Source organism: Polypterus senegalus, chromosome 10, assembly GCF_016835505.1.
Source record: "Polypterus senegalus isolate Bchr_013 chromosome 10, ASM1683550v1, whole genome shotgun sequence".
NCBI classification, from domain to species: Eukaryota; Metazoa; Chordata; class Cladistia; order Polypteriformes; family Polypteridae; genus Polypterus; species Polypterus senegalus.
Window position 1 is genome coordinate 13954662 of NC_053163.1, and position 21737 is coordinate 13976398.

Sequence of the window (21737 nt, forward strand, 5' to 3'; positions counted from 1 at the left end):
CTGAGTCTCCTAACTGCCAGGCAGCAGCGCTACAACTGTTACTGCCGCCCCCAATATTCGATTCTTCCTCATCAATATCAGTCATTAGGAATTAGGATTCTCCAGACTAGATATTGTGCTTCAGAAATGAATTGCCAGGATTCTAATTTTAGACACTTAGTAATTTTTATACATTCAAAAGAATTTGAAATGGCCAGAGTTAAGGTATCAGGATAATTCAGTCTTCACCTAGATAAATTTTATTTTAAGGAAATTAGCTTGTTTAGCGAAAAGAAGTGCTGGTTTCTTTGTGATTTGATCAATAAAAGAAAAATATAAACATTTTTAACTTTAACCTGGCTTCTTTATAATAAATGAAGGAACTTGTGACTTACATGCCTGTGAAATCAATGCATTTTTATTCTTATTTTGTATTACAGATTGCAATCTTGGAGCGACCACTTGGAGCCTGAGATATTGTTCTGTAATCCTGCTTTTCAGCTGTCTTGCTTTTGTCTTTCCAATCTCCACTGTGCTCCAATTTTATTTTATTTTTCCTGCTAAGAAGGACACTTTGTAAAAATGTGCTGAATTATGAATGTACAGTAACAGCTCGTCCAAAGGTTCAGGAGGGTGCCAAGGGTGAAATTAGGGAGCATGATGTCAGAGTGCAGGATATAGGTTCATAACTAGTGATGAGTAAAAACAGGGAAGTTTCAGTTCACATACAGTTTGGTGAAACTCTAACTATAATCTGCACCACTTGCAATTTCATAATTGTGAAACGTGAAAGTCATGGTATACATTTTTGTCGTGGTTTAAAGGTGTTTTTGCTGATAATAAACAAGGAATAAAGCTCCTTAAAGTATCATTCACACTTCTGTGTTTACCTGTTTTGTGTAATGCAATTAAAATTACAGGTAAGCCCGTTTTATGCGTGGGGATTTGGTTTCAGGACCCCCCACAAATGTGCAAAAACTGGGGATGCTCAGGACTTGTTATAAATGCATAAAGACGGTAGTGCAAAAGTGAACACGAGGCCCGATACAGTGAAACTGAGAGCTGGCTGGGCTTGGGTAGGCCATGACGCAGCAGCAAACGCCTGCGCATGTTGTTTCTTATACTTCTAAATATGGCAGGCAGCTGTGTACGTGGAAATGTCAACTCTTGTTTTTCGAAAATATTCTCTTTTTTTATATATATATTTTAAATTTCTCATATATGAAGTATAGGGAAAGTATTGTAATTATCCAAAAATTCGATGTCCTGATTTTGACGAATCTCGACATTTTAGACCTCCCTGAGTCCGGAAAAATAACATTTTTTGGATATGAGAAAGTCAGGGAGGTCTAAAACGGCAAGATTCATCAAAATCTCGTAATTGAATTTTTGGATGATTACAATACTTTCTCTATACTTCGTACAGTATATGAGAAAGTCAGGGAGGTCTAAAACATCGAGATCCCGACATCGAATTTTTGGACAATTACAATACAAGAAATACGAATCATATATGAGAAAGTAAAAAGTTTCTTTAGCCACCACAACAAGCTACATGGGGTATGTTAGATATGAAAGAAAACATTAATTTTGGGTGAAGTTTTTCTTTAATGAAGAGAATGAATAAATATGACACATACACTAAGTTTGTCAAACTTGATACAGCATTAAATGGAGCTCCAAAAATATATTCCAGCTCCTTTTCAAGTTAATTGCAAGCAGGAAGAGGGAAGCAATATGGTGCCAAGAAGCTCTGCAAAATGGCCTTCTCTTGTTGGTGTCTTCTGTTTCACATTAGTCTCTCTGTGCGCTGTCTCCTCAGTGCCGACGATGAAGGATATTCCAAGTAAACCAAAGGCTGGAAGACAAGAATGAGCCTTAAATTATTTTTACTTAAGGCTTACCTGAACATAAAGATATGTTAATTCAGTGTTTTCCTCTCCTAATGTTTTATTTTAGAAGTAAATGGATGGATGGATGGATGGAATTGTGGGGGATCAGATATTCATAGCTTAGTTTTTTCCCCCCTTTATGAAACCATTACGTTTCAAGCTTAATTTCAACAGTGTTTCTCAAAAATGCATCCTTCAAATCTGCGAATCTGCTTTCACTATCTGAGTATAACAGACTAATGAAACATTATGGAAAGATATAAATTATTACCAAACACCTAATTAGAAACCCAACCTCCCACACCCCAAAAATGTGCAAGTTTAGCTAACTGGATACTCTGTTTTGGGCCCAAACAAGTGAGTGAGGGTGAATGTGTAGCAGAGATACACTGGTGCCGTGTCCAGGGCTGGTTCTTGACATCCACAAATGTAACGGGCCAGATAATGGAGAAGTCTTTGGTTAAAATACCAGATGGCATTTCTTATGGAATAACGGAGCAACATCTCTCTGCTGCCGTTCCAGACCCTATAAAATAAGGCACATTAAAACCTGCTGGTGGCTTGTACTGACCGTACTCCTCATTAAGGCAACTTTCATAGGGATTTCTGTTATTTTGGCAGTTACTTATACATTGCAAGATGTTGTATGGTTGCAGCAGGTCTAAAATGGAATGGGCCCATTGCAAAAGAGAGACTCCCTCCCAGTCAGAGAACCAGTTTATCTTTTGAACTAAGAAGATCTCTTTAGTCGTATGGCTAAGATGGTTTGTTTCTACACGTCATGTGTTGCAGATCTGAGTCTAATCAGGACAACTTGTGACAAGAGAATAACCAGAGTGAAGAGAACTCAGTTACACAAGGTAAGCAAAAATGTAATTTGCAATCTGTGCTAAAAGAATGTAAATATAAAACTTATCTACCATGACATTGAAGTCATTGATGCAAACTGCCCTGCCAGCAGTACAAGCAGATACAGAGCAATTGATGAGCTCCAGGCCATGGAAAACAGCAGATAAAACCAAGATTGGCCTGTCAAACTGAGAACAGAGCAAAGAAGAACAAATAAAGTTAATCATTGAGCCTTTCAAAGTTGAACTTTACCACAAAGCAGTTATGTTATGTCACAAACTAAGTCTACAAACAATACACAGTTAATTCTCATAATCTGTGCCCAGCAGAAATGGAAGCATTGATCCTGTAGGAAAAATGGGGTTAAGACCTGTAGGTGAAGACAAGGTCGGGCAGGTATGCGGCCATTTGTTCTTGCCCCTCCAGACTCTGTAATGATCATTCTGCAGGTTAGCCTAAGGAAACCTTCCCCTGTAGTCAAGTCTGATCATCTTCTAGGTGCTCCTGGAGAGGCTGCAAGTGTCTGCAGCAGGACTGATCTGAGAACCTCACTAAACCATCAAATCAGTAGTAGCGACAACAGGTGTATACAAAGGGCATGGACTTAATAAGTGCGAGCTTAGGACTCACTCTTTCTGGAAACTTCTGATTCATGGGGGGAAATGTATAACTCCAGGTCTTCATCATATGAATGGGGTTCAAAGTCTTACCCATGCCTCTAGATACACATTGATCCATTCATTGTAGCGCATGTGCTGTGTAATAGACTGCTCTAATGTTTTTTCTACTGCACATGGCCACAAATACACTCCAGTAAATTACAGGTGTTGCCAAATGGGATGAACTTCTATAGTAGAGGATAAGCAAATGCACATAAATGGACTCTGTAGATAGCAAGGATTTACTGCATAGAATATCAATGCTGCTTCCTCATAGCTCTTTAAGACTTAGTTCAGTTCCTGGCGTCATCTCCATCTGTGTGGAGTTTACATGTTCTGCATGTTTGTGAGTGGATTTTCCTCCAGATACTATGATTTTCATCAAATAGTCTTAATTTGACCCCATCTATATATATAATTCACTAAGGGAAGATAACCATGAAAAGCACGCCGGAAGGGGCGTGGATTCACTAAGCCGCCGACAAGTGAGACACCTATGGCGCACACAGGAAGGAGCCACGCCCACCAACTCCAAGACCATTGGATACGACGACAACTCGCAGGGCCACACCCACCAACTCGGACGCGACGACACAGAAAAAATGGCGTCATTTATGTTTGTCTGTCGTAGAGGCCACATGCAGTGCAGGTCAGGTTAATGTCATGTACCTCCGAGCTACGTTGACTGTTCATAGAGGCATGTTTCTCGGAGGTGAATCGCCATATGCAGCATGTGAAACGGTTTGCGAGGGGTATCCCATGGGATCCTTAAAACAATCCTTTAAAACTGAGGTTAAAGCACAATGAAGGAATCAGTCTTTAAAAACCAATATGCCCAGTGCCTCTGTTTCATTACCGTCTCACCTGCTTCACCAATGCAGGCCCTTCAACAGTCGAGACGCTCTGTCAGCAGATGACCTTCTCTGTGCCTGACCGGTTCACACAGAGGCAGCGCAAGAGAAAGCCGCGCCAGAGACAGATAGAGGCACACACACAGGCAGCTGGTGGGCGGCTCTCCGTGAGTTTCTCTTGAGAGCGGACACATGACGAGGCGGTGTGTATGCTTCGAGAACGTGGCTGGAGGCAGCTTGCGACCGGGCACATGAGCAGGCAGTGTGTATGCTTCGAGTGCGAGGTTGGACACGACAGGACCATCTAGGAAAAATCGTGTGGCGGATGTGATTCGCTGTATGCAGTGTGTAAAACAGTTTGTTTGTCGCAGATGTGAATTGCTGTATGCGGCGTGTAGAACAGTTTGCGAGGGGTGTCCCTGTGTCTTTCCAGAAGTGTTCAACCATCAATAAATAATTATGCGGCGTTTGTTATGCTGCGGGTTCACTATTGTGTTGTATTTTGCTCTCACCAGAGTTCCATCTTTTCATTCACTTACTGTTGTATTCACACACTAACCTGTTTTAGACAACCGTGTCTTTCCAGAAGTGTTTAGCATTCAATAAATAGTTATGCACGACATTGAGCGTGTGTCTAGGCGTGGGTAAGCCGTTGAACCCCATTCGGGCTGCAAACCGTGGAATTGCCACTAAGTGCGACTCATACGCTCCCACTGTTTTCGTCCCTACCCTTTGTACACACCCCCCTCCCACACGTTGACTGTTAATAGAGGCATGTTTCTCGTGGCATTGAATCGCCATATGCAGTGTGTAAAACTGTTTGCGAGGGGTATCCCATGGGATCATTAAAACATTCCTTTACAACTGAGGTTAAAACACAATGAAGTGAGCAGTCTTTAAAAAACGAGTTTTCGGTTACGATGCATGACCGCGTGCAGTATAGCAAAGTGTTGTACACGCTATATACAGCAATTCGCATCCGCCACAAACATGCGTCTTCTTATGCTCCTGCACTTTGTACACACCCCCCTCCCACCTCGCTACGCCGCACGGACGATTGTGTGTTGGTTCGTTCCGTGCATTGTTACAATGTTGCTTTTCTTGCTGATTTATTACATTACCGATTTTGCAAATGTTAAATTTTCTCCCTGTGCTTAAAAATTATTAAAAAACCGGCCTGATTATGTATGGTACGCTGCGGGTTGGCTAGTGTAGATATATAGACGCTGTGAAGGGATTGGCTCCCCATACAAGCTTGGCTCCTGCTTTATACCCAATGCTGCCAGGATATACTGTGTATCTCTGATTTGGCAATCTATAGGTAATGAAAAGCATACAAACACCAGAAACATTTAGGAAATCCTTTATAGATGAACTAACACATTCTAAGGAAATTTCTAAAGACGTTTTTTTAAAACAAGAATCATGTAGTGGTGGCTCTGAGGCTAAGGATCTGCACTGCGATCTGGAAAGTTGCCCGTTTAAATATTGTTACTGCCACAACAGATCCTACTCTGTTGAGCCCTTAAGCAAAGCCCTTAACCTGAAAATTGCTCCAGGGACACTGTACAATGGTTGACCCTGAGCTCTGACCTCCAAAGGTGAAATTATTATTATTATTATTATTATTATTATTATTATTATTATTATTATTATTATTATTATTATGTACCAAATACCAAATTAAAGTAAAGTATAATGATATCAAATTTACTAAACTATGTTCATAAAAGAAATAATTGTCGTGTCTTTGTGACAGCATGAGGAAATGGAGGCCAGAGTGCCTAGTTAAGGAAGAGGTCAGGCAGCTCTTGAGTTATAATCAACACCCTCTGAATTTCATTTCACTCCCCATTACAAATTAAGACCATGGAATATGACTGCAAATAGGTTATGGGTGCATTTTATTCCAACGGCAGTTTTAAAATCCAACCATGATAAATGTTTCAAGACCACAAGAGAATATTTCTTCAGTGTTCGAGCCAACTGTTCTATGGAAAGACACAGCAAAAGTAGATCTCCCTAGTTTTTTAGTCCAAGGTTTTTTAAAGCACCCCCAGTTTAAGACCACTTTTGGCTTCTGCAGAGTGAATCTCTCAACACAGGCACAATAACATCACTTGTTTAACATTGTTGACAACTCCGAGGATGTAAATAAGCTTACTGAATTGTTAGAAATGACGCTCATTGCTATCATGCTCCCACATCCAAAAGCTGTCCAAAACCAATTAATGATGCTAATGGCAAGGAACCACTTGACCTAAAATAAGAAAAACATCAATCTTAAACTGAGATCATTACCATTGTTTGATTTACAAAAACAGAATCAGAGGACCATTTCTATCAGCTTATGCCAGAATGAGTTAGTCAATTAAATATTTTTCTTCAAGAGGATCAACTGGAAATGTCCTTGTTTACATCTATTCACAGTGCTAGATAGATAGATAGATAGATAGATAGATAGATAGATAGATAGATAGATAGATAGATAGATAGAGTTGGTTCTCGTTATCTGCAGAAACAGAAACAGCAGATACTGAAGTACTAATTCTGTGGATAATTGAGGTTAGGTTCCTGTGGCCACTACTCACTATGCACCTTTGCTACCCATTACCATTAACAATTTTGTGTACTGAAAACAAACTAAGATATTAAACCAAGAACTAAATATTTTGAATTTGACTTTTTTTTTTTTTTTTGTTTGTTGACCCCTAACTATTCTTTTCTCTCCAACCACTTTTTCGCTGTCCTTTTCTAAATGCCCTAACACCTTGGTTGAACTTAAAATATATATAAAATGTTAAGGACTGTCCAATTATCACATGATTACTCGCTAACTAATTGGGAATGGACCTTGATCTTGGACTTAATCAAAACCTTAAGACCTGATATGTTCTAGAAATTCAAAACATTTTATGTAGTGTCCACCTCAGAAAAGTTACCTGTGGTTGTGTGTTTATTACAGGAAAATGCTAGCAATAGCAAGTGACATGGCAGAAAGAAAAAGAAGAGCAGAGACATCTTCTGAGTATCAAACAAATTGTACAAGCCCATTATCTGATGAAGAACTCCTTCTCCTTATCCTTTTGGTTTTAATTTACATTTTATTATAACACAATGCGTGTGTCACTAGTTCGTTAAAAAAAAAAAGTTTTTTAAGTGGCTTTATTGAGTATATGATAGTTTTGTCGTTTTGGCCTTCCCATCTGTAATTCATGCATAATGGATAAAGAGAAGGAATTAAGTAGAAGGGACTTTGTAATTACTTACCATGCATGTCTTTCGAGTAAGTGAAGAATGAATGGCCAGTCCACCATTTAATAAACACTTTTTTGGGGAAAAAATACACACAAAATTGTTATTATTAGCATTTGTTGTTACTTTGTTAGTTCATATAGAGTTTGCCCACATATTGTGCCCTCTCCTACTTCTACTCGTTAGTGTTTTGATAGCTCAAGTCTATCAGTTCAAAAACAGGTTCAAGATAGGAAGCGGCCAACTCTCTAACCCTCTCACCCAATACCATGTGAAGACACAAATAAAACAGTGTGTTTATACGTGCACACACAAAATCAGGATAAGCCACAAGGTCCTCTGATTCTGGTAATCTTGTTGTGCCCCACACTAATCTACACTCCATGGGTGACAGCAGGGCCTTCAGCTGTATAGCGAGTGCCCAGACTCTGGAATGACCTACCGAAATTAATCAGGTCAGCTGACTCCATGAATTCTTTTAAAGAACAACTCAAAAATCATTTGAGCAGGAAGGCTTTTAGCTCTACTTGACTTTATTACCCTTCTCTCAGTTTACCTCTCTGTCAAGTTGCTCAGGTAACGTGTGTGTGTGTGCGAGACCATCAATTGTGTTGTCTGTTAGGCTTTTCTCTGAATTTACTGTCTTAATCTTCTTTATTTCTTTATTTGGTTTGTACAATGCTATATACTGTATACCCTGCCGTTCTCTCTTAAACTCTGTGAAGTGCCTTGAGCATGGGAAAGGCACTATATAAATAAAATGTATTTTTATTATTATTATTAAAGCAAAATCCAGACTTCTGACCCTCCGCGGTTTATATGCGCGAGTCCACTTATGGAGTTCTCTTTTGATAAAAATTGTCACAATGTCATAAGCAAATGCTAAAGAAAAGAATAAACGTTAATTGCCATCATGAATAGATAACCAAGCATGGCGCCTGTGTCACCCAAGATTGTGCTGCTGAAGTTAACATTATACATTCATTCAGTTCATCAACATACATTTTATGACTTATGAAATATTGAGAAAGATTATTTTGATCAGTTCGAAAGAATAAGGCAATCGCCTGAGCATTTGTCCCGGGCAACTTATCTTTGTGGATGTTTCTGCCATTTTCTACATACAAAGACATACACAGGTCACAGAGCGCAATGGACGTGCACAAACGATAAAATCCTTAACTATAACCTGGTTAAATGTTTACGCGGGCACATAAACCGGGTTGGTTTCTTTAACAGGGTTTACATGGTATTTCTGAATCAAAGTTCCTGTGAATAACCGGGTTATTAAAGCACACATGAACATGCTCGCTGTATGGTAACTGCAGGACCTGTAAATTGTTTAGACCCCCAAGCAGGAGACATCGCTGCACAAAAATTAATTTAGGCATAAACGATGCAACCCACAGCAGCGATACCCTGCTTTTCAGTGGTTTCATTTTACATTGTCCTTTTCATCAAAGGACACTTTACAAAACAGACAGGAGGGCAACACATTTCCATCAGTGACAAAGCTTGTCCATGTGTTCTCCCGGTTTCCATTTTGGTTGTCTTTCCCTCCCACATCTCACAGGTGCCCAAATTCTGTTAAGTGAGATTTGTTAATTGGCAGCAGCCACATCACTTTAGAGCAGGAAATCCACCTGAAACTAAATACGTTCAGGCCTTGAGTGAGAGATGATCCTGGAAAAGCTTGGCTTGCTGCTGGAAGAGGTGTTGGCGAGGACAACCAACTGCTCTTACCCTGTGGTCTGAATGTGGATGCCAAAGCCATAGTGCAATGAAGAGGACACACTGTGCTGTACAAATGGTGCTGTCCTTAGGATGAGATGTAAAACTGAGGCCCTAACTCTCTGTGGTCATGAAAGATCCCCGGACCTCCTTCATAAAGAGTAGGGTGTATCCTGATGTCTTTGCTAAATTGTCAATCATGGCCTAGTCATTCTGACACCCTAGTCAAACCCCTAACTCTAATTGGCTAGCTGTCTATTCCCCCCTTTCAACACCTAAAAGCTAATGTGTGATACGCATACTGGTGCTAAGATGGCTGCCATCTCATCATCCAGGTGGCTGCTGCACATTGGTGGAGGTTGGTGTAGCTCCCCACTTGCTATGCAAAGTGCTTTGAGTAGCAAGAAAAAAGCAAAGAGAATAATTATTATTATTATTATTATTATTGTTGTTGTTGTTATTGTTATTATTATTAAATTGTACAATCGGTCAAATCGATTGGTGCTACCAGGATAGGCTTAAGCTCCACACAACTCTACAGTCATGAAAGGTCTACAGAAAAACAATTAATTGATGGCTTTTCTAATGGTATAGAATTTATGCTTGGTTATGGTTTATTATATCATTTTGAATGTTACATTCTTACCAGTATGTTAGGCACAGACAGGTAGAGAGTTATATTACTTCTAGAGTAGGGTACAAAATACATCAGAAGTCCAAGACACAAACTCAGCACTCCAAATGATATATGAATAACCTGTAAACATAGGAAAACATTGGTTAATGAAAATTAGTTCAAGACAAAACAAAAGCAGAAAGTAGAGATTAAGCCTTAAATCAAATGGTAGCTTCTGGTTGTGAATGGTAGTGAAGAGTGTGTCAGCTCATTTGAAGGACTTTACTGGCTGAATTTAAAAGCTATCAACATAGAGAAATGTGACACATGGACTCTTTACAATCAGGTCAGACGTAGCCTGGAGACCAAAACTGCACACAGGACTCCAGATGAGGCCTCACCAGTGCGTTATAAAGTATGAGCAGAGCCTCCTGTGACTTGTACTCCATACATCATGTTATATAAACTGACATTCTGTTAGCCTTCTTAATGGCTTCTGAACACTGTCTGGAAGTTGACAGTGTAGAGTTCACTAAATCCTTCTCATAAGGTGTACTCTCGATTTTCAAACCTCCCATTGTGTATTCAGACCTCACATTTTTACTTCCTATGTGTAATACAATACATTTACTGACATTAAATTTCATCTGCCACAAATCTGCCCAAGCCTGTATGCTCTCCAAATCCTTCTGTAATTATATAATATCAATATCATATCATCATGGTATCATCTGCAAACTTAACCAGCTTGTTACTTATATTCCTATCTAAATTATTTATATATATTAAAAAAAGGTAGCCGGACCCTGCACTGACCCCTGCTGGTCACCACTCTTAACATCGGCCAGTTCTGATGAGGTTCCTCCCACCATCACCCTCTGCTTCCTGTGTCTGAGCCAATTCTGCACACATCTAAAAACATCACCTTGAACTTCCACTTATTTTAGTTTGATACCCACCCTCTCATGTGGAACCTCATCAAATGCTTTCTGAAAGTCAAGATAAATTATCTCATCTGCTCCACTTTGATCGAATCCTTTTGTTACCTCCTCATAGAATTCCAGTATGTTAGGAAAACACGACCGTCCTCTTCTGAACCCATGCTGACTATTCAGAATAACTCCTGTCCTTGCCAGGTGCTGTTCAATCTTATCCTTAATAATTCCTTTCATTAATTTTCCTGTGATGTATATAGTTGCTTGGATCTGCCCTGTCACCCTTTTTGTATAATGGGATGATATTTGCCATTTTCCAGTCCTTCAGAATCTCTCCTGTGCACAGTGACTTCATAAAAATATGTGTGAAAAAGTAATTGCCCCCTGAACCTAATAACTGGTTAGGTCACCCTTAGCAGCAATAACTGCAATCAAGCGTTTGCGATAACTTGCAATGAGTCTTTTACAGCGCTCTGGAGGAATTTTGGCCCACTCATCTTTGCAGAATTGTTGTAATTCAGCTTTATTTGAGGGTTTTCTAGCATGAACCGCCTTTTTAAGGTCATGCCTTAGCATCTCAATTGGATTCAGGTCAGGACTTTGACTAGGCCACTCCAAAGTCTTCATTTTGTTTTTCTTCAGCCATTCAGAGGTGGATTTGCTGGTGTGTTTTGGGTCATTGTCCTGTTGCTGCACCCAAGATCGCTTCAGCTTGAGTTGACGAACAGATGGCCGGACATTCTCCTTCAGGATTTTTTGGTAGACAGTAGAATTCATGGTTCCATCTATCACAGCAAGCCTTCCAGGTCCTGAAGCAGCAAAACAACCCCAGACCATCACACTACCACCACCATATTTTACTGTTGGTATGATGTTCTTTTCTGAAATGCTGTGTTCCTTTTACGCCAGATGTAACGGACATTTGCCTTCCAAAAGTTCAACTTTTGTCTCATCAGTCCACAAGGTATTTTCCCAAAAGTCTTGGCAATCATTGAGATGTTTCTTAGCAAAATTGAGACGAGCCCTAATGTTCTTTTGCTTAACAGTGGTTTGCGCCTTGAAATCTGCCATGCAGGCCGCTTTTGCCCAGTCTCTTTCTTATGGTTGAGTCGTGAACACTGACCTTAATTGAGGCAAGTGAGGCCTGCAGTTCTTAAACGTTGTCCTGGGGTCTTTGTGACCTCTCGGATGAGTCGCTCTGCGCTCTTGGGGTAATTTTGGTCGGCCGCCACTCCTGGGAAGGTTCACCACTGTTCCATGTTTTTGCCATTTGTGGATAATGGCTCTCACTGTGGTTCACTGGAGTCCCAAAGCTTTAGAAATGGCTTTATAACCTTTACCAGACTGATAGATCTCAATGACTTCTGTTCTCATTTGTTCCTGAATTTCTTTGGATCTTGGCATGATGTCTAGCTTTTGAGGTGCTTTTGGTCTACTTCTCTGTGTCAGGCAGCTCCTATTTAAGTGGTTTCTTGATTGAAACAGGTGTGGCAGTAATCAGGCCTGGGGGTGGCTACGGAAATTGAACTCAGGTGTGATACACCACAGTTAGGTGATTTTTGAACAAGGGGGCAATTACTTTTTCACACAGGGCCATGTAGGTTTGGATTTTTTCTCCCTAAATAATAAAACCATCATTTAAAAACTGCATTTTGTGTTTACTTGTGTTATATTTGACTAATGGTTAAATGTGTTTGATGATCAGAAACATTTTGTGTGACAAACATGCAAAAAATAAGAAATCAGGAAGGGGCAAATAGTTTTTCACACCACTGTATATATATATATATATATATATATATATATATATATATATATACCATATATATACCATATATTTATCCAGAGACTAGGATAAACCTAGCATTACCTGGGTAAAGTTTGCATTATTCAAAGAGATTACCTAGGTCAAGTTAGAAACTCATATGTTATTACAAGCTTTACCTGTGGAATTCTAGGCTTATCCAATATTTGGGCTTTACCTTTTTATATATTAAATTAAACTACTAAGACAGAACAATAACTCTTACCCCTAAAATGTAGGGTTTTCTTTCTTGGAACAGTTCAAAATAATCTTTATACTCCGCATTAAATGTGACAGGCAAGTGTTCACTTTGGATTTCCAAAGCTGGAAACAAGATTGTGATTTTCATTTCATCACCTTTCTTATTAGCTGACAGCATTCCTTTCAGTTTGTTTTCCAGATCCTGAGAAAATAAAATAATATATTGCATCTTTATGCATAATCATGTCGAAAAAATTCAAAATGATCTAAATTGCTAGTATTTAAATATTTGAATGTCCATAATGTTTAAAAAGAGATGAAAGCGTCAGCAGTTGCATTAAGCTTTATCTGATCTGTGGATAAATCCTTTAAAACTCTTATAGTAATTCTCTCCATGTGATTGATTTTCTTGTCTTTCCTGGTTTTCGATTTCTTGCCTGAATTTTGTGCTGTGATTCTTGCCTTTATTACAGGTTTCAGTCACTTTATTTATATTTTATTTGTTTTGTTTTACATTTTGCACACGTCTCCCAGTTAAAGTGCAGGATGAAACAGCTTAAAAATAAGCACATATAATACATTAGAAGTAAACTGGTAGAACAATAATCATTTGTGTACATGAAGGCTCAGACTACACTAACCACAAAGGTCAAATTGATAAACAAAAGCAAAACATAACAATACAAAATCCACTGTAAATGAGAAATGGACAGTAGACAATGGAAAGAGGAAAACAAAAACTCCCAGTCAACAGGATTCTAGTAGAAAATGAAACCTGGGAGTCCATTATTAGATATAACAGACAAAGTCCAAGTTCTAATCATATATGCCAGATATATCAAACTCAAAGTTAGTTAGGGCCAAAAATAACAATTTATATGCTAAATGCGGACCAGAATACAGCAATATGCAACTACTGCCAAGTTTTCTTTTACAAAAGAGACACAAGGGGTACATCTCTGCTCATCACACTTGTATATTCTGCTTTGCTTCATTATTAAAAATTCCTTCCCTATTTATCTACTTTCTTTACACATTGCAGTGGGTTAAGAAAGCCACTAACAGCCACAGGATCCAAATCAACATAGAATGACAAAATAAATGTTAGCAAATAAAGTCGAGTGACAGCAGCAGTCCAGAAAGAGGCAATAATTACATCCATTTACAGCCGTATTAATGTGCATCACGACTGGAGTGCACTTGACCACATTAGAAAACCGAGTAAGACGAGCTGGTGATGGATTATTCTGAAATTTTCAAAAATGAACAAAAATCGTATTTAACAGGAGTGGAAATGCAAATACACTTTCTATCCACATGCAACGATTGAGCCAGTGGAGGAAAAGATGAAGAATCGAATTGGGCAGTGACAGTAGTGAGATAATCTATCAACGCCCTGGCCTTAATGTTTTCCAATTAAGTAAATATGATTGCATGAATTGTTTATGTTGAATAATCAGTTTTTTATATATCTATCTTGTTAATCCCTGAAGGGAAATTGCTTTTTCACATGACCTTTGGATAATCAGAGCAGGCCTATTGAAGAAAACACAGTAGCTGTATGAAATAATAAAAGCGCCACAGGAAAAAGAAGTTTAACCTGGAGCTAAATCACGATAACATGCAGCTGCAGAAATGGGTCGTGCAAAAGTTTTTCTTGTGACTACGGATGTTACAATTTAAAAGAGACCAATTTCCAGTAAGGTTCTCATTTGGTAACTGAAGAAATAATTTGAGCGTGGAACGAAATAATTAAAGCTGTATATTTAGATACAGCAAAACATACTTTTAATCAAACACCTCTTTAATCACAAAAGTGGGAGCTAGAAATATTAAAAAAATAAACATTTATGCTCAAATGGTAAAACAAAAAAAATGTAATTTTGTCTAAATGAATATTGAAATCCTGGTATTTTTTTTTAAAGTAATGTGTAGTTTTATTTTCTTGTATACGAAGTACAGGGAAAGTATTGTAATTGGCCAAAAATTAGACCTCAAGATTTTAATGAATCTCGATGTTTCAGACCTTACTGAGTCCAATTTATTTTCTTGTAGGGAAAGTATTGTAATCGTCCAAAACTTTGATTTCGAGATTTTGATGAATGTCAATGTTTTAGATCTCCCTGAGTTCGAAAAATTCCATTTTTGGAATTATGTCCGTGTGTGTGTGTGTGTGTATGTAAACACGATAACTTGAGTACGCTTTCAGTTAGGTTAACCAAATTGTGAATACAAGTATTCAACATTTGAGCTATTTCCTCTAACTGGAAGTGGTACTTTTTTATTCATGCAGCTGCAGAGTCTAATTTATTCAACTTTACTTTTATAAGAATTGTTCAATATATTATTAATTTGATTTGATTTGTTGTTGATGGTTCTTTAATAATAATAATAATAATAATAAAATAGTTGTCTTGTGGTTAACTCCTTAAATATCCATCCCCATATCTGACTATACAAGAAAGTTTAGCGGAGATCACTCCCAATTTTTTTTTTTTTCCAAAGTCATAATAAGAGACAACTTGATCCTATCATCAGATATTTCTTTTTCCTAGTAAAACAGAAGTTCTTAAATCACCTAATGTTTTGTTCCAGTTGTGTTTCCTGCGTCCTCATATTTATTATGTCTGCTTCCAAGGGCACTCCTGCATATTAAGGATATATTGTATATATACACACATATGCACATATACACTCTGCCCCTCATTATGATAAGCAAAGTGAAAATGTTTTAAATATACTGTATAGATTCAGTATTCAGAGTCCTTCATCTTCTGCACACATTACTGTGCAGTAGATTACATTTAAGAAGGATAAATTTGCCATTTTTGGCCATTAATCTTCACTCAGTAACCCGTAATAAGAAAAAGTGAAAATCTGTTTTCAGAAAGATAAAATAGGAGAAAAATCCATTAAGTACTCCTCCATTACCTCAAATCTTTCTTCTTTTATATCTCTCTGTGATTCCGCTCAAATCCTGCAACTGTAAGTTATTTTATCTGTGTAATCTGGAAGCCAAATTTATTATTGTCTCCAGTAAAAAGGCACCTGAGCGTGTTACTGTTACCTCTACAACTTAATACATCGTGAGCTATCTGCTTATTCTTCTTCTTCCTCTTCCATCTTCTCCCACTTCTATGTGGGGATGATGTGCCTGATCAGCCTTCTCAATAAAGCTTGGTCCTGCACCAGTCAAGCCCTTTTCCTTCAGATCTTCTTTTACTTTATACATCCACCTCCGCTTTAGCCTCCCTCACTTTCTTTTCCTCTGGACTTCCATTCCCATCATTCTTTTTCCTACATATTCATGTCTGTCCTCATCAGGTGTCCATACTACTTCAACTTCCTTTCCTGATCTTTATTAGATTTCTCTCCCACTTTTGTTGTACCTCTGATTGTCTCATTTCTTATTCTGTCCTTTTTTGTAACTCCACACATCCATCTCTGCATTCTCATTTCTGGCACGTCTAACTTTTCTTCTGCACTCCCTTTTCTGCCAATGTCTCAGCACCATACATCATTTCTGGTCTTATGACTGCCTTAAAAACATGACCTTTAACCTTCGCCTTAATTCTTCAATCAAACAATACTACAGTTGTTCCATCCACTCTGCACTCTGTGGGTTATCTCGGCATCTAAATCTCCATTTTGGGCTACCACTGATCTCAGATATTTAAATGTCTCCACTTATTTCAGTAGCTCTCTGTGTAGGCTAACTTCTGAATCCTGACCATCATTAAACCTCATAGATTCTGTCTTCTTCAACCCTCTGTCTTCCAAAGCCCTTCTCCATTCTGCAGCACAGAATAACGGTGCCTCTCCAGAAAGACAACTGAAACTTGGCCTCCTTCTGCTCAATTGTGTAAATCCTGGATTGTTGTACTGACTTGACTGTTTTTCTGTAAACTATTGCCTGTTATTTTATTTAAGAACCAAACCCTTCTTAGTTTTTTTTTTAAGTCGTCGTCTTTCCTTTTTAAAGTTCACACACCTCACTAAGGGTGATGACATCTTTTCTACAATGGCTGCCACATGTCAAATGCAGTGTAGCAACCAGAAGGACAGAATGGTGGCTGTCCTGAAAACCATCTTACATAAAACAGGTTTGTGGTCATGTGTATAAAGTGCTAATGTGCCAATTAAGATTAAACATGTCAGCACTCTCCATCGCCATGATTAGTGAGTATAGCAACCTTACCTCAAAACTTCTCTCTTCCTTACCTAGTGTGAGATAAAAACATTGAAATTTTATAAAGATATACAGATAAATACATAGTTAGTAAAGACATTATATAAAATACACTGATATATATATATATATAAACTGCTCAAAAAATTAAAGGAACACTTTGAAAACACATCAGATCTCAATGGGAAAAAGAAATCCTCCTGGATATCTATACTGATATAGACTGGCTAATGTGTTAGGAACGAAAGGATGCCACATCGTTTGATGGAAATGAAAATGATCAACCTACAGAGCCCTGAATTCAAAGACGCCCCAAAAATCAGAGTGAAAAAATTATGTGGCAGGCTAGTCCATTTTGCCAAGATTTAATTGCAGCAACTCCAAATTGTACGCAGCACTTTGTATGGCCCCTGTGTTCTTGTATACATGCCTGCCAACATCGGTGCATGCTTCTAATGAGATGACAGATGGTGTTGTGGGGGATCTCCTCCCAGATCTGGACCAGGGCATCACTGAGCTCCTGGACAGTCTGAGGTGCAACCTGGTGGCATTGGATGGACCAAAACATAATGTCCCAGAGGTGTTCTATTGGATTTAGGTCAGGAAAGTGTGGTGGCCAGTCAATGGTATCAATTCCTTCATCCTCCAGGAACTGCCTGCATACTCTCACCACATGAGACCAGGAATTGTCTTGCACCAGGGGCCACTGTACCAGCATAGGGTCTGACAATGGGTCCAAGGATTTCATCCTGATACCTAATGGCAGCCAAGGTGCCTTTGTCAAGCCTGTAGCGGTCTGTGTGACCCTCCATAGATATGCCTCCCCAGACAATCATTAACCCACCACCAAACTGCTCATGCTGAATGATGTTACAGGCAGCATAATGTTCTCCATGGCTTCTCCAGACCCTTTCACTTCTGTCACGTGCTCAGGGTGAACCTGCTCTCATCTGTAAAAAGCACAGGGCACCAGTGGTGCATCTGCCAATTCTGGTATTCTATGGCGAATGCCAATTGAGCTGCATGCTGCTGGGCAGTGAGCTCAGGGCCCATTAGAGGACATGGGGCCCTTGGGTCACCCTCATGAAGTCTTTCTGGTTGTTTGGTCAGAGACATTCACACCAGTGGCCTGCTGGAGGTCAATTTGTAGGGCTCTGGCAGTGCTCATCCTGTTCCTCCTTGCCCAAAGGAGCAGATACTAGTCCTGCTGATGAGTTATGGACCTTCTATTGCCCTCTCCAGCTCTCCTAGAGTAACTGCTTGTCTCCTAGAATCTCCTCCATGCCCTTGAGACTGTGCAGGGAGACACAGCAAACCTTCTGGCCATGACACGTATTGATGTGCCATCCTGGAGAAGTTGGATTACCTGTGCAACCTCTGTAGGGTCCAGGTATCACCTCATGCTACCAGTAGTGACACTGACTGTAGCCAAATGCAAAACTAGTGAAGAAACAGTCAGAAAAGATGAGGAGGGAAAAATGTCAGTGGCCTCCACCTGTTAAACCATTCCTGTTTTGGGGGTCATCTCATTGTTGCCCCTCTAGTGCATCTGTTGTTAATTTCATTAACACCACAGCAGCTGAAACTGATTAACAACCCCTCTGCTACTTAACTGACCAGATTAATATCCCATAAGTTTCATTGACTTTATGCTATACTCTGATTAAAAAGTGTTCCTTTAATTCTTTTGAGCAGTATATATATATACCTGTATATACTGTATACATATATATATATATATATATATATATATATATATATATATATATATATATATATATATATATATATATATATATATATATATATATATCCATCCATCCATCCATTATCCAACCCGCCATATTCTAACTACAGGGTCACGGGGGTCTGCTGGAGCCAATCCCAGCCAACATAGGGCGCAAGGCAGGAAACAAACCCCTAGCCTACCCCAGCTGATGTATATTTATGTATCAAAGGCGCTATTTAGGCACAGACCCGACACAGACTGACACCGGAGGCACGTATAAAAACCAATAAACTTTTATTTTCTTCACCCGAGGGGCATGATGTCTTCCTCATGTCCCACGGGCACAACACAGTCTCACAAGCAACAAAAGCAAATCACAAAAACACCCTGCTCTTCACCACCACTCCTCCACATAGCAAGCGTTGTCCTCCTCCTCCCGACTCGGGCTCCCGGAGTGGTGAATGGTGGCTCCTTTTATAGCTCACCTGGCAGTGCTTCAGGTGCTTGACCACCTGCCTCCGATTGCACCTCCGGGTGTGGCTGAACTACGGACCAGACGGGCCCAGGAACCCTTGCAGCGCCCCCTGGTGGCCACACAGGGCTGTGGAGAACTCCATCTTCCATGGAGCCCTGTGGGTATCTGAAGCACCACAGTCACCCTGGGGGGCTGCTACCAAGTGGTCCAGGGGAGGTACTGTGCATCCCGGAACATATACATAAGGGGCGGTCGCCACTATATATATATTTATATGTTGCATTTTTATATAAATGTATGAATATTTTCTTATTGTGGAAAGAAATATTAATAAATCATTGCTGAAAGAAACTTCAATTAGAACAGTGCTTCTCAATTATTTTCTGTCATGCCCCCCCTAGAAAGAAGAAAACATCTCGCACCTCCCGCGTGACTATAAATAGTATCATTTGTGTATAAAATTGTTATAAGTACACCTCTGCATAACACTGTATCCTTCTTAACGTTTAAGAGAATAAAAAAAGAAAGAAATATGGACCAATTTACAACAAAGAATAGCTTTATTAAATGTAACAGAAAAGATTTAAAGTGCATTCTAAATTCAAAAAAAATTTAAAAGAAAAATAAAAAAGCATGGTCAAACGCACCCCCCTTGACGGAGCCACGCGCCCCACTATTTGAGAAGCACTGAATTAGAATGACAGCTATCCCACTTTATTTGCAGCGCCGTCTTTTACACCAAACAGTAAATATAACAAGTTTAAATTGCTTTTTTTTTTTTTAAACCACCCCTTTTTTGATGGTAAACCGAGGTAAAAAACCAGCATGCTATTCCAGGAGGCTCAAACAGGCAGAGTGCAAATTAGGGGCTAAAAGTCCAAATACCTTGCTCCGTGGGGCTCTCAGTGCTGTTCTGCAGAAGGTACCAGAAGGCTGTTTATAGCATCTGACTCTCTGCATCCTGCCTGTCATGCTGTGGTCAATATGAAGGAAATGACAACTTTTGAAACTTCTCTACTTAAACGACCTCTTTGCAAAAGTAAGTGGGCTGTTTTTGTATGTATTAAAAAAAAAAAAAACTTTATTTTAAGCAATGTAATTTTAGTAATAGAGTTCAGCACTCGCCATTAACTCAGTCGTGGAGGACAATCATACACGTCGTTACCTGAATTGGCTGCTAATGGTGTTGGATTTTGTAGAGCAAAGTCTACGGCACTTCTGGTTATGTGCTAAGGTAAGAGCTTAAAGTTGTGTAAAGTTCAGGGGAATACCTTCATTTTTTTTCACTTAATTTTTCGGTTATCCACAGTATTTTACGGTCAAGCAAAGATGAACAATATTTATTTTTATTCCATATTTATTATGATCTAGTTGCCGATTCCTATTTCTTTTCATTGTAAATTCTCTTCCACTGTAGAGGGCAAATGATGACCACTAAGATTTCACTACTAATTTAGGGGACTGCGATAGAGTCAGGTTTATCTCAGTTCTTGTTCTTAAGAACTAAAAAAAGTAGCCAAAACTTCTTTGTCTAGAAATAGAAAAAACCTGTTAGTACCACTTTTAATGCTTGGTGGGTTTCCTTTTTTAACTTAATTGTACTAGAGATGTCAGCAACAAGAGCAAACATTTCTTCAGACGGGGTCATTTCAAACTGGAGGCATTTCCCACAGGAGTGAAAAATCAAAAAAGAGATTTTTTTTTCTTTGTTTCTCCTTGACCACATTGAGATCAGAAAGAAATAAAATGGAGACGTGTTCTTTTGTCTTTTGCTTCTCGTATTTGTTTCCTGAGGAAAAAACAAAAACAAAAAACATAGTAGTCGCACAAGTGCCTCCTCTTGAGTTTCAGCAGAGAGTCAGACAATGGTAGTCAGATTTTCCAAGTAGTGTCTTTTGTTTGCAGTTTGAAAGTATTTGCATTGTGTGCTCAGTAATATCTGGTGAAATGTATCTACGTTTGTGTGTGGTAATAAAACAACTTACTAGGATAAGAAAAGTGTAATCCTTGCTTCTGAATAATATTATTAGTTGCACTAATCTGTATTGTTGTTGCCCAATTAAGTCACACACATACTAGAAGAAAAAGCAGACAGTGAAGTGTAGTGGTTAAGACTTTGGGCTACAAGCCATGAGGCTGTGGGTTCAGATCCCACTACTGATACCAGTGTGTGACCACAAGAAAGTCACGTAAGCACCTGCCTTTGAATCATTTATCAAAAAAAAAAGACATGTAACTAATCGTATATCAACGATTAGTGGCCTTGGATAAAGGCATCAGTCCAATAATAAATAAAAACGTGAAGTCGAGAAAGAGGTTGAAACAAGACTAGGAGGAGATCTCACAAAACACATACGGGTACTCTTCAGTAGTAATTCTCACTTTCGACTCCTTTTATCTCAGGTGTATCTCATGCCTCATTTCTGTCTTAAGCTATTTCTCCTAAGGAATTTAAAGAGAAACATTTGTGATAAAGTTGATCTATACTAATAAAAGGCAAAGCCCTCACTCACTCACTCACTCACTGACTCATCACTAATTCTCCAACTTCCCGTGTGGGTGAAAGGCTGAA

The 21737-nt window shown here is 39.0% G+C and overlaps 1 protein-coding gene across 3 annotated transcripts in view; it reads left to right on the forward strand.

The window, feature by feature from the left end:
• LOC120536192 overlaps window positions 1-832 on the forward strand; it is a 34306-nt gene extending 33474 nt beyond the window's left edge. For all 3 annotated transcript variants that reach the window (XM_039764526.1, XM_039764527.1, XM_039764529.1), the window contains one exon: window positions 420-832. In XM_039764526.1, the coding sequence (XP_039620460.1) occupies window position 420 (1 nt within the window). In that variant the 3' untranslated portion in view covers window positions 421-832. The remainder of the gene's footprint in view (window positions 1-419) is intronic.
• The last annotated feature ends 20905 nt before the right edge of the window (window positions 833-21737 follow it).